Here is a 16355-nt window from a genome sequence, read left to right as displayed (position 1 = left end):
GGAGAGATGAAGTCATCGCAGAGTTCTTTTTCTGGAGACATAGAGGTTTGGCCTGTTTCCTGGGGGAGAAGAAAGGAAGGGCTTTCCCTTGCAGCACGCAGGTGTCAGAGGATAATACGTGCCTCTGCATTGCTCCTGGATTGGTGCTTCCTCCAGCTCCGTGCCTGCACTCTGGCATCACTGGAGGGAGGCACAAAAAAACAGCCTAAAAATGTTAGTTCTTTCTGCATATTCTCCACTGCAATTCAGAGGATGAATCCTCCTTCGCATCCATCCTCTCTCTGCCCAGCTTGTACCCTGCCAGGCCCATTGCAGCTGATTTATTTAACTTCTGAAAAGAGCAGGTTTGGCACTAGAAGCTCTGCAACACGTTATTAACCAGAGACTGGGTCCTGTAATGTCTTCTGCAAAGAACAAATTCGGTCCAGACTGAGTTTTAGCAGGTTAAAACAAAAATGAAGAAGCATCCAAAAAATCCATGAGTTTTCCATGTGGTATTTATAGAGTTTCAATCCTAACTTATTAGTATAAGATTTGGAGTTGAAAAAATCTACTTAAAATCTAACACATCTAACTTGTTCTAACTTAGAGAATTAAGACTGACTTCAGTGGTGTTACATTTTTGACATGGATGAGTATGGGTTCAACTATACCACATGCATATAATTATAGAAGTAGGAAAAAAGTTACTTGATCTACAAATAAATTACAGTGATAAATAACAATATTCTGAGCATCTGACTGTAAACTTTGCATGAGCCATTTCAGTGGATGAACTTAAAATGCCAAGAGAGGAGAACTGGGCAACAGAAAGAGGTGAAGTTACGAGTGTGAGCTCTGCCTGCAGACCTGCTCTGGGCTGGTACTTCTGTTTTTCCTGGAGGTACTTACAGCAGTCTCTGCTCCTGGACGAGTGATTATTTCACCATTTTACTAACTTTTTGGCAGACTGGTAATTAGTGGTGAAATTTTTCATCCTTGCAGATCAGCCATGTGGAAAGAAAACACATTTTTTGAAAGAACCACATCATCACAGCTTTTAATTAAGTAACATTAATTTTATATATTTCATTTTATGATGCTGCTGATAAAGGAATGTCTTCACGACAAATTACTCTTTCATAAATCTGTTAAATTTGTTTTTAAATGGTAGAGGTCATTGGTTGCGTGTGGTATGAGCCAGTAACAGTGTTGATACTTAATCCATTAATTTACATTTTCCAAAATTGATAGAAGAATAATTGAGACCCTTTAAGGAAGAGCTGTACTCCCTACAAATACTAATGGGGCAAACACATCAGAAATTAATTTTGCCAGCAATGAAATGAGCCAATTTGCTTAAGTGACTGTCTAAATGCACTGTTGTTAATTGGCAGCTGTAAAGAAAATATCCAAGTGTGTTCCATAGCTACCCAGAATTAAAATGCAGGGGATATATGAAACAGAAAAGACCATTTGGTCACCTTGGCTGTTCTCTCTGCCTGAAGTATTGTAAATAAGCCCAGGAAAGGATTCCTGGGGAGGCATGTCCAGCCAGAGGTTTGCCTGTTGGCCAAGCAGAGTGAAGGTGCCCCAAGTTCAGAATTCCTTTCTTTCATTTTGCACGAGAGGCATAAACTGTGGTTACACAGGATTTATGGCATTGGAAGGGTCTGTGCAGGATGGATGTTTAAGATGAAATTTTGGTGCAGGTGAAGCACTGACTGAGAGCCTTCTGCTGCTTACTGGTAAAATCGTTACCTAAAGGTGTTCAAGTGGGTTCTGTGCCAGAGCCTCTGGGTCCCAGAGCCAAAGGAATGGTTCATAGTCTGTGAGATGCATTTTACTGTATTATACAGATTCATTTGTACACACGTACATGGCGCTTGCTACGTTCTGTAGCACACGGAGTATTGTGTTGTATCATTATCTCGTCATAATATAAATACAAATTTTTATACCTTTTTGTTGTGTTACTCAGGTTTTTTTTAAACTTTCATCACTTGTTTTTTGTGCATAGTGTTTCTTCTCTTCACAGTTCTTTGCATATTGCAAATCTTTACATGTCAGCTTATTTCATGTCAGCTATTTCATAAGGAGCTCCCTGAGTTTTAGCAATTCAAGTTAATAGCATGGTATGAAGATTGGGGTCCTGCTTGGAGTTCTTTTACACACAATGGCCCGTTGAAACCCCAACAGTCATTAATTTTATTTGTCTCTAACCATGGGTGCTGTATAAATTTCCACTTTACATTTCTGAAGACTAACTAACCTGTTTGCAAAGTGCAAACTGAAATGCATTAGTGTCTGTTCTAAGTAATTATACTTGAAATAATTTCAGCTTGGTATAAGACAGGGAAAAAAGCATTAAAAGGCAGCCTACAAGATCTGCATGTTTGTTTTGTCAAATATGAAAGTCACATCACAAGTGATGTGCAGCCAGACAAAAACAAGCATTTTAGCTGATGAGAGATGAAGGATGGAGCTGAAATCCTTTTGTAAATTCCATTGTTTTCTCTCAGCTGCATCATGTGACATCCCCTGGTTTGTGTTTCAGTTTGTCACGCATGTTGGTCCTAAATACAGTGATACCTTACAAATACAGAAATAGTAGTTTTATTTTGAAATCACGGCCAGTAGCTAGTTGATGCATTTATATTTGATTTGAATAAGCTGAGCTTCTGAATCAGTAAGATACTCATGTGCAAAGCATAGTAAACTAATTTTTCTATCACGTTTTTTTAAAAATTAATATTATCACAAAATAAAAATAAAATACAATCTAGCACTTAATAACTTTTTATAAATTAATCTACAACAGAAAAAAAAAAGCTGTAAATTTAGCAGTGCTGTACTTTGTGACAGCACCAGTTTTCTCAGCACAAGAACTGCAGTGGTTAAAAATATTATTATAAATGTGCTGGCACTATTTTTGTAAATCCTGTACAGTTAATGATCTGTACAGCTCTGTTTATGATATTTGTTATATCCTACCATTTGTTTAAAAGAAAAAAAAAAAAGTTTCCTCATTTCACTAATGATGGATGTTTCAAGTTTAATACTAAACATCCAGAAGCTTGTCCTGCCTATCAGGATGAAAATTGGGGTTTTCATTCAAAACAGGGTCAGGAGAATAAACAGACAGTTTTCTAGGGAAAAGAACATATCCCTTTGTGCATTATATGTTTAAATACATTAGGAGTGGTAGCCTGAAGGTAGGAGTAGAAGCTCCATGTAGGAGCTTCTTGTATATTTACAGTACTGAATCCAACAAAGCTGAAGGAAACTAATCGCTCTGACCTGTTTTTCTGGGAATACAAGGTCTCAGAATGAAATCTACCATTCCTCTGGAGAGAAGATCCATGCACTTGGCAAAGAAAGCAAGTTGGTGCCAAATTCTTATCTTCTGACTTTGTTATAATAAAAGCTCATATGGCACTTTTAGAAGTTAAGAGTTCTGCTTAATCCAGAATACAATTTTGCTTAAAGCAATGAATTACATTTTAGGACAGGGTGTTTCCAAAGAATAATTGTCACTCCAACAATCTGCAGCAGGCACCTTTGCAATCCTGCTGCTGTGAGCAAATGTGCAGTATGATTCAAAATCAAAAAGATTTGGTACAGTTACAGTTCACCAGCTAAAAGCCTATTTCCTTGACTCCTCTGTGTTGATTTTCCCCCCCCAAAACCAAACCATAACCTAAACAAAACCCTAAAGCAGTAACAAGCAAATGACGTTGAGTTTTTAATCTGGCAGATGTATCCCAGTGGGAGGATTCAGCTGCAATGCCTGCGTGGTGGCACTGCACTCCTTGGCTGTTTGTTACAGCCTCAGACGATGGGCAACCGAGAGCTCCTCTCCGAGGTGTCAGGCACAATGATGTCATATTTTGCAGTGGAACAAACAGAACACGGTATGGATGGAATACTGCAGAGCTTGCAGACATCTTTCCAGAAATGTTTATGCCTTAATCTGCTGGAATTCACCATAAAATGGCTTGTAAAGGCAGTATGCTATCTAAGCAGCCTCTCCAGTTCTAGGAAACAGATACAAAACAACTGCTCCTAGAATGGAAAAAAAGGGTAAGGTAAGCCTTAATTATGTTTTGACTGAACACAACAACAACAACAACAACAACAAAAAAAAAAAAAATCAGAGGAAAACAATCTTGACCAAAAAGGAGCTGCAAAAGCAAAAGCTAAAGCACATGGGTCTGAGGTTGGGTGGGGAAAGGGGCTGTTAGAAATTTTGACTATATGTTTGTAGAAGGCTGTTGTTTAATCTCTGCCCTAAGAGCTGATGGATAGTCTAACAGATGAAAATTTGTTTCTCTTCAGAGACTTGTTCTTTCGAAATGAGAATTTTAAGTGCACAGTGTTCTGACCTAAAATATTTCAATTCTAGCCTGAATTCCTATGCCAACGGGGATTATGACATCATGCTGTCTGTCAACTCCTCTTTTGTCCATCTGTTCCTCTCCTCCTTTTCTTGATAACTTCTGAACCTTCTGGCTAATTTTCACCAAATTTGACAAAGCAGAGATAGAATGGAACCTGCAATTAATAATCCATGATGAAAACTTTCATGGGAATTCCATGTCTAGGTAGAAAGAAAAATAAATTATTTCCTGCATTAAACATGGCCAAAAGGAGCTCTTCCCTGTTTTTAAGAGGTGGCCACTGGCCAGCACGGACATAGCTCCAAACCTGCTACAGAATGAGCACGTAGTGCTGCTTTCCCAGGTGAACAGATGGGGACAAAGGTTTTGGGAAAGGCCACGAAGGAGGGGGGACATCATAGCTGTGTGAGTCTGGAAAGAGGGAGAGGAAGCAGTCACACAGGGAACTGAAGGCATGAGTTGCAGCAATCCAGCCAGACAATTTGATAGACAAAAGACAGGCAAACTTTTATCAGATGTATTTATGGACTTCATTGGCAGAGCTGCCTTTGGACAGCAGAATTTTAGGAATTTTTCTAGGTGTTTAAAATTTGCTTTTACACAGGCATTTTTTACATGAGTTACACTGATATTTATAAAAAAAGTCCCAAAACCCCAAACCACAACACTGTAAAGCACAAGTCTGCAAAATACCACTGTTGGAGAAGTTAATTTTGGTGCAAGAAACTGACTGGTCTGAAACAACAGGGCTTTATGAAACAAGCTGGTGAATGCTTTTGTTCCTTCCCTGTTGGACAGACACAATGCACTCTATCTGCAAGATGATTCGAAAACTTCAGCCAGCCTAAATTGCAGCTGCAGATCAGACTGTAATCTGATGGGGAGGAATTCAACACTACAGCTCCTTTTGCCCATGAGAACTCACTGCCAGGTCAGGGTTTAGTCTAAAAATGTCTTGCACAGACCACATTATACCAGAAACCAACGTTCTGCACTTTGCAAGTGATACAGGTGCTGATTTTGATCAAAAAAGCCTAATGTGAGCTTGCCTTAGCTGTGCTAAGATGCAAGGTTGCTAATTTCCCTGTGTTGGTTCCTTTCAACAATTGCATTAAGTGAGATTAGGGAAGCTGCACATTTAGGACAAGTAGTGGGAGGGCTCTACCACCTACATACAGACTGGGTCAATGCTTCATCAGGGTGAAAAGTAGAGATAACATTTCTGGATACATTAAATTATTTCTTTTTAGAATAACTGGCCCTATGAACCACAACAAAAAGAAATGACATTCTGAATTTAGTCTTCAGCAGTGCAGAGGATCTAATTCAAGAGCTATTAGTGGGTGAGCTGCTCAATAGTAGCAAACACAATATAATTAAACTTAACACTAAGATGAATGCAAGACAAATAAAGCAAACAGATACTCAATTTTAAGAAAATGACTTATGCAAAAATGGGGAAATATGCCAAAAAAACCCTAAATGAGCAGTTCCAAACCAAGAAGCCTGCAAACATCCATAAGGCTTAAAAATACAGGTCTAGAAGCCAAGGTAAAAAGTCTGCCATAAATAGAAAAACATGGCATAAACCTCCCCCCGCCTGTATGACTCAATGACAAATTTAAGGAGGCTGTTGCAAAGCACACGGGGAAGTCCAGGAAAATGTGGCATGCGAAATGTGAAGAGGAAGTGAAGACGGCTAAACTCGAGGAGTGGCCGATAAAGGATGCTCAGACGGTTAGAACACGTTTACATGATGCTTATTTGAGAAGCAGCCTTTGCAATGCAGAGGTCCTGCAATCTGTGGCCAGAGTTTTCTGCTAACTTCACAGGCAGCAGCAGCCAAAAAGCCAAGAAAACAGGGAGCATTGTAAGGAAGGCACTGGAAATGAGGATTCCATAGAAAACCTTGGTACACCCACGCCCTGAGGACTCTGCAGTCTCGTCTCTGCGCCCTGAGCAAGGCACAGCAATGCTGTAAAAGGCTGAGGAAGATGTTGGGAACAATGAGTGGAATGGAGCACCAAATTTTGGGACTCTCCAAACTGGAGAGGACGAAGCTGAAGGAAAATAATCTGGTTTTTTTTTTTTTTAATTGCCAGGAATACCACAGGTAAGGTACATGCAGAGGTGGCAGTGGCCAAATCCTGAAACGCTAGTACCAGGAATCATTTGATAGGTTTTAGAACAAGCTACAAAACCATTAGGAAAGTGACTTTTCAAGCAGCACTTCATAACGTTCTGGGATGTTGCCTTGTGAGGTTATGTGTCAGCATGTTCAAAAAGGCCATAAAGGATATAAAGCCCATGAATTAAAGGACTAAGCAGGGGTGAAAACCAGCAACACTGGGTACGGATGGCGAAGTGCCCGCCGCTAGCCATGTCTGGGCTTCGAGGAAGCTGAAGGGCACAGCGGTCAAAGCTGGACGGCAACAACTGCGCTCAGGTCTGCCCCATCCTCCCCTTCCCGTGTTCCGGTCAGGGGGAACGGCGAGCAAGGCCCGCGGAGAGGCGCAGGGCGGGCGCTGAGGGCAGCGCGGCCGGACCGAGCCATGGCGGCGCCGCGGAGCGCCCTGAGGGGAAGCGCGGCCCGGCCGCGCAGCCCCGCCCGCGTGACGTCACCGGCGGGCGGGCCGCGCGGGAGGCCCCCATTGGGCGGAGCGGGCGCGCGCGGCAGCGCGGTGGGGGGAGCGGGGCGGGGACACCGCGCGCGCGGCGGGCGGTTCGAGCTGCGGGCGCTTCCCCGAACCTCCCTCAGCCTTCCTGAATCTCCCTCAGCCTTCCTGAACCTCCCGCCGCCGCCCCTTACCCTCCCTAAGCCTCCTTTCTACCCCCCCTTAGCCTCCCCTCCGCCTTCCCTCTTTCCCTCAGCCCTCCCTGAGGCTCCCTTCAGCCTTCCCGCCATTTCCCGCCTCGCTCCCCTCCCCTCGAGCGGCGCTGCGGCGGAGCAGAGCGCCGGGGTGAGTACGGAGCTGTGCTGCGGGCTCGGGGCTCGCTGCCGGAGGGACGGGGTCAGCCGCCGCCGCCGCGTCCCCGCTGCCTGCGAGCTCTCGTCCCGGCCGGTCCCGCCGTGGCCGGCGGCCGCGGCCGTCCCGGGGCGCGGCCCCTGAGGGGACGGGCCGCGGGGCTCCCGCAGGGCTCCCGAGCTGCTCTTCGTGGTGTTTGAAGGCAGTGCCAGTGTCGTGGTGGTCCGCACAGGACTGCGTGGGGGCTCTTATTTCACACTCAGTAAGGTTGGAAGGGACCTTTGGAGACCATCCAGTCCAACCCTCCTGCAGGGTCACCTGGAGCAGGTTACCCAGGAACGCCTCCACGTTGTTTTGGAATGTCTCCAGAGAGGGAGATCTCACGACCTCTCCGGGCAGCCTGTTCCAGTGCCCTGCCACCCTCAGCGTAAAGTTCGAACTCAACTCATGTTAAAGTCAAAACTTCCTGTGTTGCACTTTGCGGCCGTTACTCCTTGTCAGTGGGCGCCACTGAAAAGAGTGTGGCAGCATCCTCTTGGCACCCATATTTATCTATTTTGAGGGCAGAGGACGCTTGAAGCGCTGCCCTGTGACACGAAACTCGCAACATTCTGTGTCATCTGCAGTCTCTGAGCTAAGTCAGACACGTGGGGAGCTTTAGAGGAATGGTTTTATTTGTTCACTGCTCCAGGAGGGCAGAGAGGGTTCTCAGGTGAAATGTATGTTTTAGAAACAAAGTGTTATGTAATATCAAACTAAAAAAAGGTCTATTAGTATTACCACAGTATTGCAGACAAGGCCTCCTGACTGTTGATAGCTTGATATCCTTTGCTGTCTGTTACATGTGCTATAGGATCCAAAGCTGATTATTTGTCTGCTATGAAACAGAAAAGCAGCAAACTCCCATTTCTTGTAAGTTGTGACCGTTTTCACAAGAGTATTTTTACACTGCTTTTGATTTTATTTTTTTATAATCAATTAAAAAATCTGCAGGTTTATGTTGAGGTATTTATCTGTTAAAGTATTTCTTGTTCCATTTTCAGAGGAAACTTTGAAGCAAAGGTTTAGAAGACAAGATTCTGCTTGCTGTTGAGGTAAAAAACCCCTTATAGCTGAGATCTTGAAGTGCAGTGTAACATCACTGTAGTTTTGTTTTTAGAACAGACTGAAAACCCTGATCATTTTGGAAGATTTAAATAATTGTAGGTGGTTTTTTAAATGAATGTGTGGAAAACCATTTAAGTAAAATCACTTTTGCAGGCCAATGAATTGCTCAGTGTTAACACCTGTTACTTTTAAATGAATGATATGTACTGTTTCCATAATAAGTTTATATGAATTAAGGAAAAATGTAAGTGCTTGCAATGATCTGGGATGTAACTGATACAAAAATATGTCCTGATTTGATCAACAAAACATATTAAGATATCTGAAATTAAAATTAGTTTCTAGTCTTTGAATAGCCACTGTAATCCAAAACAGCATTCAGGGTTTTTTTTTTGCTTGTTTTGATTTTTTTGTGATCTGACATTTCCCTTTTCCTGTGCAGACTCTTTTTATTAAAAAACTGAATATTCATTTTAAATGGCAAAAAATTTAAAGCTGGAATAATACCCCAGACTTTCTAATGTATTTGGATCTTTTCTACTTACAAAAATATTTTCATCATGAGCTGTGGGAAGGATTTTGTGGACACTCTTAAAAAAATTGGATATCCAAAGGCCGATGAGCTTAATGGAGAAGATTTTGACTGGATGTTTGAGTCTTCAGAAGACAATTCATTTTTGGAGTGGTTTTGTAGAAACATAAACGGGCAGCATGTGGTATCTGAAGAAGAACTGCAGGATTTTGATAATCTTCTCCAGTGTGGTAAACCTCTTTTGGAAGGAAATGCACTGGATGAAGTCCTTAAAACCTTGGAGCCCATGGGTTCAACGAACAGTAGCCAAGAGGAGGACAGGGAAGAAGTGGAGAAATTAGAGGATGAGCTTCAAGATCTTGAGAAGTTAAAAAATCTTCAAATTCATCGGCATAATAAGCTTCAACTGTTTGTTGCTACAAACAGCCACTTGTTACAAACATTCCAAAGCAGAGAGGAAGAAGCACTGAAGGATTGGAAAGAAGGACTGGAAGTGTTTACTGCGGCAAATAATAAGCTTGACAATGAACTGCAGTCTCTTATAGCTGCAGTGAAGGAATTTGCCTCTTTTTTCACTGCTTCAGATTCAGAACAAGGGTCGGATACACATCCAGTGTTTTTTTCCCTACTTTCTTTGGACAAATACTTGTCTGTGGAAGAACAAAACACTGCAGCACTTACATCACACATAAAAAAGCTTTTATATGAAGGTATGTCTAAATGCACTGAAAACTCACATGAAGGCAGCTTTCAACTTGAAGATTTAATCAAGCAAGTCCCCTTTGATGAGCCTAATGATTTTTGTGAAGAGAGGCAAGAGATAGCCAGGCTCCAGGCAGCATATATTTGTGGTCAGAACCAGCTAATTCAGCTGCAAGCTGAAGAGGAGGGCATGAATTCAGCTATCCAGTGTGCAGAGAGCCTGCTGCAGTCCTCGGACATGGTAAGACACAAAAGGTGAAAGAAGGTACTGGAGTTTTAAACAGACAGGCCAGTTCCACTGGATCTAGTGAAAGGAATTGCTGAGTTACTGTTTCTATTGTTTTATGTAGTGAATTTTTATGAAGTTTTAGTCTTGCCTACAAAACGGCTCTTGTGAAATATCTTCAGTTCCCATAGTTGTAATTTCTTCAGTGTGGTAGAGTACCTTTAATTCTACTTTCCAGCATCACTACCTTTAAAATCTTAGAATTTATAGTATCTTTCTAGCTTAGTTTAACTTTGAATTTTCAAATTAGAACAGGCTCTTTGCACAGTAAACAGTATCTTGGCTTTGGTTGGAATTTTGTGGTGTCAGGGAGCCAATATGATAAATGTATTCGTGTTTGTATTACATAGCATAAGCTTAAAAAGTTTTAGTTTACTCACTTGGAAACTCAAGTATTTGTACCAAATAAATGAATCTGATAGTTGAAGCCCCAGACAGGGCCCCCAGCCCTGTCTCTCAACGAGTGAGTGACAGGCAGATGTGGTTAGTGGAATTTGTGAAGAAATCATAATGAAAGGAAAGGTATTTGCATATGCCAGTCGTGGAATAACTTGAGGCATCATGTCAGTTTGTATATTTTCATTTATGGATGACTAGTATACAGGACTTAATTGATTAGGGTAATTTGAAAAAGATTGATTTGATATCTGACTGAATAGAAAAAAATTTGTTTGTTTGTGAGATTTCAGTTAGGCATGCTTGAAATAGGTGGTAGGTAAAATGCAGCTCTTTTATTTTTAACCCAATAAACTGTTTCCTGACCTTGGCAGGGAATTACTTTTTGCTGAAATATATTTATTATCTAGTTTGTTCATCTGTATTTGCATTATTTTGTAAAATTCTGTAAAACTATTTGTTGAGTTTTCATTTAATTTTGTAGCTAAATATAGCATAAGTAAATGAGTCTTATATGAACTGAAGAAATGTTTGGGAGGTAGTTTGGCAGGAACCATGAAGAAATTCACAAATATTTTGTTTTATGCAGGATATTGGACAACAGGAGAACATTGATGCTAAAATATCTAGTTTAAGTGCTGAAATTTCAGCAATTAAACAAGACATAGCTCGGATAAACAACGAAGAGCTGCTTCCCCTTCTTAAGAAGAAAGCACAACTTTTGACTGCACCAGTGGTGAAAGAATACTTAGATCACCTAATTGCTCGGCAGGACTGTTGTGCTGCGATTCAAGATAAAATAGGCAGGCATTTGATAAGACAGAAAACATCGTTTGAACTTATTCAGCTGGCCTGTGAAATGGAGCTGAAGAAACACCAGGAGATCAGCTGCCAGCTTGAGAATTTGGTAGAATCTCTGGAAAAAAGCACTGATGAGTTACAGCAAAGACTACAGTTGATAGCTGAACGAACAGAACAAGAAAAGCCAAGGAGCACTATTAGTTCAGAGGATGGTTTATCTTGCAGGTAAGTATTATAGTCACTGTTGGACTTGGACTTTCTTTGAAATATATTCTTTGAAATAATACTGGGGAGATGAAGGCTCAGGCAAGGTAAGCCTTGCCTGCTGCCAAGTTCTTATGTACTTGCTGTAGCTAATTAGAATTTTGAATTTTCAAGAACTGAAGCTTTCAAGATGTGAAACTTGTTTCTTCCATGTCCTTTGAACTTCTTTTCAGGTTTGCCTGAGGAAAAACTGTTCAATTATCAGTCTTTTTAATATTGCTGAAGCATTCCTAATTAATATCCATAACATGAAGAATGTTCAAACCCAAGCCTGTCTTATCTAGCACCTCCTGATGCTCTAGACATGTAGATGTTAATAGCGGTGATTTCCCGGGCTGTGTGCACGGCCTCATCGGCTGGGCCCACAAAAACCCCCCGTGTGGTAGGAGAGAGGAATGACTCCTTTGGACTATGAAATGTGTGTAGCTCCTTTTTACTGCTTCATTTGCCATCTGGTTTGAGTGTCCTGGCACCCATGTAGGAGCCTGGTTTTTCACCATCTAAATAGTTAGGTCTCCTTAAAGTTCAGGTGATAGATACAGTTAAGGATGTGTACTGTGCTGCTCATCCATCAAGACTAAACCTTTTGATGAGATAAATTGTATAATTATAGGTGTGTTACTGTAAGACTTTACCTCCTTCTATAGAATGGTGCTTTAAGTGTTTGTTTTTTTTAATAATTGATAAGTGATAGCTGAGTATGGTTGGGCACAGTGAATAACTGGAAGAATTAGGCAGCATTAATTTTACTCCTATTGTGTGTTTGTGTCAGCTTGTTACATTTTTGTTCAGGTTTATTATAAAGTCTACAAATCACTGAATGTTTCTGGCTACTTTTTTTTTTTTTTTTGATTAAGGGAAGGCAAGTTGAAAGAATTTAAAACTTTATAGGGTTTGTAAACAGAAGACACTTGAAAGACATTCAGTTACTTTTGAAATACAGCCTATTCTCTTAATAAAGCCAGTCTGGTTTTATATTAGCTCCTGAAGATTTTTGTTATGCAGAGGTGGTAGTAACATTTGGACTATGTAATGTTGTCTGTAATCATATTGGGGCCATTCCTGATGCAGTGTAAGGGTACACTTCGTTATAGTGTGTAAAGCTATCTTTTGCATGACATATAACTCATTGGAGAATTTCTCAGCAGTCTCTTCATAGACAGATAGAAAACAGGAAATACTTCAGTAAGCTTGAAAATGTTACGAAGCTTGTTCTTATTTCTCATTGGCCATTGAAGTTTGCTTTCATTCAGCACTTAAAAAAATCCATGTTACTTTGCAGCTCTTGAAGTATCAGGAGATAGTTGGCAAAACCACACTGTCAGTTTCTGTTTGCATTCATGATGTACTTACTGTTACTTCAATATTTCCTTGCTGCTAATTGGACATTGAAATATTTTGGATTCCTGTTAATCAGTACTATATATAGATGGAATCCTGAAATCAGTGGGAGATATAGCAGTTTTGTAAAAGTGCCCTCAACAGAACTTACCTTACTCATCCTCTGACTTCTCAACACAGACATGTTCTCTTAACTAATGATGATAGAGTGCTTAGGAAAGTTAAAATATTTGTGTGTCTAACTTCACTTGTTACAGGCTGTATCAGCTTCTGGAAGGAGGAAGTAAAAAACAACAATTGTTTAAAACATACAAAAACCTGGAGCAGATGGCTCAGAAGTTAAAGCAGGACTGTGCTAGAGTAGAAGATCAGCTGGCAGCATCTGCTCAGGAGCAGTCTCTCCTTTTGTCCAGCCTAGAAGGGGATGTGGATGCCCTTCGTGGTGCTCTCTATGATGGAACAAATCAGATACAGCTCCGGAGTCCGGTGAGCCCTTCATGATTTTATTTAAATTACTGCATTGTGTGTCATGTTCTTTTACTGATAAAGTATAGTGTGAAGGCATGCAAATGTCCCCACTAATTAGCAACAAATTTATTAACATAATGATGATGGATGATGGATGCTGAACAGGTACATTGTTCTTGGCTAGTGCTCTATTTTTTTAAATTCTGGCAGGTAATAATTTTTTGGTTTCTGAGCAAACTCTTGCATCTAAGTCAATTTCTTTCAAAGGCATGTGCAGTCCTGCATTCCTGTAGGCTTGTGGTGTGGGAGATCCTTTGTCTGGGTAGGGTGTCACTGGAAAATTCATTTAAGTTGCTTTTCATTTCATATGGGCTTTCTCCCCTACTACCTCTAAGACCCCAATAGTATGGTTTGGCCCCTTAAAAGCCTGGCCACGGATGTGTCATTTGGACAAAATAAAAATACCAGAATTTTGAAGTACAGCTGTAGTAGGACAATCCTGCTACACAGCTCTCAGATATTATGTTTAGAACATCTTTTAAATGGGAACAGGGTTTGTTAAATGCACCTTGTTATGGTTTTTAAATCTTTGTAGATACCTCAAAAATGCATCAAGGGAAATCTGTTACATAATACTTTCTTGGTTAATTACATAAAAATATATTTAACAGTCATCTGTCAAATGAATTTACAGCATATAGCACAGTTTTTATTTAAAAATGAGACTGTAATTGGAACAGTACATTTAGAGATTGCATTTTTAAAATCAAATACCTTCCTATTGATTTAAATTACTTCTTAAAATATGACATCTCATTCTACTGGTACTGTTTCTCAAGAAAAGTAATTCCTTTAATAAGGAAATAATGTGCAAGTAGATGATTAGTCTGCTTATGCTGAGCTATCACAAGAATGCCATCTGGGAAAGTTGTAGCTGTAATTTAATGATTTAATTGTAAAATTGATTTGGCTTTTTGTTGTGCTTTTTTTCTGTTTGTTTGTTCCCTTTTAAGATTTGACTAGCAATGAAGACTTGTAATAGATAGAAAATGTAATTCACTCATGTCTCTAGGTCAGGTTCAGATTCTTATGGTCTTAACTCATCTGGTCAAGAAGTAAATTAAATCATATTTGCATAATACAATATGAGTTCTGTTACATGGAGCTCAAAAATGACATACATTGAATGGAATCCCTTAACTTTGTTTTCTGGGTTTTTTTGTGATTATTTTTTGATTACAAACAAATGGCCTCCCAAAGCAAAAAAACCTTTCATGTTTCTAGTTCAGCTAGTATATTAACAATAGAAAAGTAAGAATTTTTTGTCTTTTATTATTTTCTTAGGAACTTAGTGAGCAGTTTCACCAACTGGAAGTGGATTTAGGTGAACTAAATCGTCTCCTTAAGGATCTGGTTGCTGACCTGAAGTCGAAGAGAAGCCTTTTAGAGTCCAATAGGCTGCTTCAGATGGAAAGAGACTTGTATGTGTATTTTTTCAATGATGAAGAGCAGTTGAAAGAGATGGTAGAAAAGATTGAGCAGCAGTCTCAGGTTAAAGCCAGTGGTCTTCAGAACCAGTGCAGTTCTTAATGTCTAAAGAGCAACATACTCATAAGAAAGGAAAATGTCAATGTAAACTGTCTATGAATTTATGGAATAAACTGTCAAGGCTGACACTTGGAACAAGATGTAATGTGCTCATAGTGAAGAGGAGAGTTCTCAAAGGCAGCAGATATTCCATTCTTGTTTCCCTTACAGTTCTTCTAAGAAGACTTGGTTTTGTTTCTAAGAAGACTTTGTTAGAAATGTGTTGGAATATGTATCAGAATCTGTTTTAACTACCAAGACCATCTGTTTTAAGACCATTCTAATATCTCTTAATTTAACTTATGGCCTGTCTTCTCCATTGAAGCCAGTCTATATTTATCGTGGCTTGTCAGTGAACAAGAATTTAAAATTTATCTTTTGTACTTCTGAGTTTGCCTTATAATTTATAATGATAGGCATTTCAATTCAGAGTGCTGATGCTTTCATACTTGTGCTTTCATTTTCATTGTTAGCCCATTTATCAATTTTTTATATAGCTTCCTAATATACCAGTGGAACTAAATAGGCTTTTATAGTATGGTAACTTCCAGTCTTTTATATTTTGATGGGATCAGCTGTGCTTGCTTTCAAGCACTGTACATATAGATGGTGGTTAGTATATTTGTTTAAATTCAGTAACAGTAGTCTTAAAACTATTTTGATGACACACTTTGAACTTCTATGTGATTATAACTTATTTTTAAACGTGTAATTTTTTTAGCTTACTGGTTGGATATCTTTATGTCTGGATTTCATGCTGCTTAACTCTATACTTTGTGTATATTATTAAATGCCAAACTCCATCAATTCAGTGCAGTGTGGTTAATATTTATGGTGAATCTGTGTGGGTTTTTCTAGGCCTGTTCTCAGTCATGGTGTCTGCTTTGTATTTAGTCTGATGGGTTCTCATTTTAGTCTGCCCTGGGGCTGTGACTGCTGCTTCCCAGCCCAAGAAGTCAGGGAACAGTTTAACCCTGTGTAGGAAAGAAGTGTTGCTCTTGGGCATAGAGTTAGGAGGAGTTGAGTGCAGGGAAGGATTGTACTTCTGACTCTTGGAATGTCAGGGAAAAGGAAGTCATGCCACCTCTCACATGCTTACTGATTAGAACTAGATGGATATAGCCAGTGCTAATGCAGCATGATGGATATTCCTCTTTGAATTGGACACAATATTTGCACTTGTAGCTATTAAAGTTTGTAAGGTCTTAAGCCAAGAAAAAGGAGGCAGAGGAACTGTTGTTTGCTGATGGTTAAGTTTGACAATGTGCTCATGTACTGGACCTAGTGGGAGAAGATGAGAGTAACAGGACTCCAGCTACCCACTTGTATAGGAATAGTTTAGTGAACAGCAGGTTTTGCTAGAGTGACTGATTTGTACACCTTGGATCCTTGAAGTATTTTTTTAAATGTTGGATGTTTCTCTTGTGTTTGTGTCAAGTTTTACACATTCTTCTAGTCTAACTGTAAAACAACAAGAAGTCATCAGTGTGGACACCATTACTTGTGATTCTCCAGAGTGTGTTGTA

The 16355-nt window shown here is 40.0% G+C and overlaps 1 protein-coding gene across 4 annotated transcripts; it reads left to right on the top strand.

Moving 5' to 3' along the window:
- Window positions 1-1936: 1936 nt before the first annotated feature.
- On the top strand, window positions 1937-15632 carry HAUS3 (HAUS augmin like complex subunit 3). 4 transcript variants are annotated; one of them, XM_085578498.1, is made up of 7 exons: window positions 1937-4062; window positions 4385-6492; window positions 8389-8439; window positions 8895-9927; window positions 10958-11394; window positions 13032-13260; window positions 14587-15632. In XM_085578498.1, the coding sequence occupies exons 4-7, from the start codon at window positions 9013-9015 to the stop codon at window positions 14830-14832; spliced, it is 1827 nt and encodes a 608-aa protein (XP_085434624.1). In that variant the 5' UTR covers window positions 1937-4062; window positions 4385-6492; window positions 8389-8439; window positions 8895-9012; the 3' UTR covers window positions 14833-15632. The 4 variants fall into 4 exon arrangements, with proteins under 4 accessions (XP_085434624.1, XP_085434623.1, XP_021391315.3 ...); XM_021535640.3 differs by lacking the exons at window positions 1937-4062; window positions 4385-6492 and adding exons at window positions 7086-7339; window positions 8199-8257; XM_085578497.1 differs by having other exon boundaries at window positions 1937-6492.
- Window positions 15633-16355: the final 723 nt, after the last annotated feature.

Source organism: Lonchura striata, chromosome 4 (genome assembly GCF_050655825.1).
Source record: "Lonchura striata isolate lonStrDom1 chromosome 4, ASM5065582v1, whole genome shotgun sequence".
Classification (NCBI taxonomy): domain Eukaryota; kingdom Metazoa; phylum Chordata; class Aves; order Passeriformes; family Estrildidae; genus Lonchura; species Lonchura striata.
This window is presented reverse-complemented; position numbering and strand designations above follow the sequence as displayed.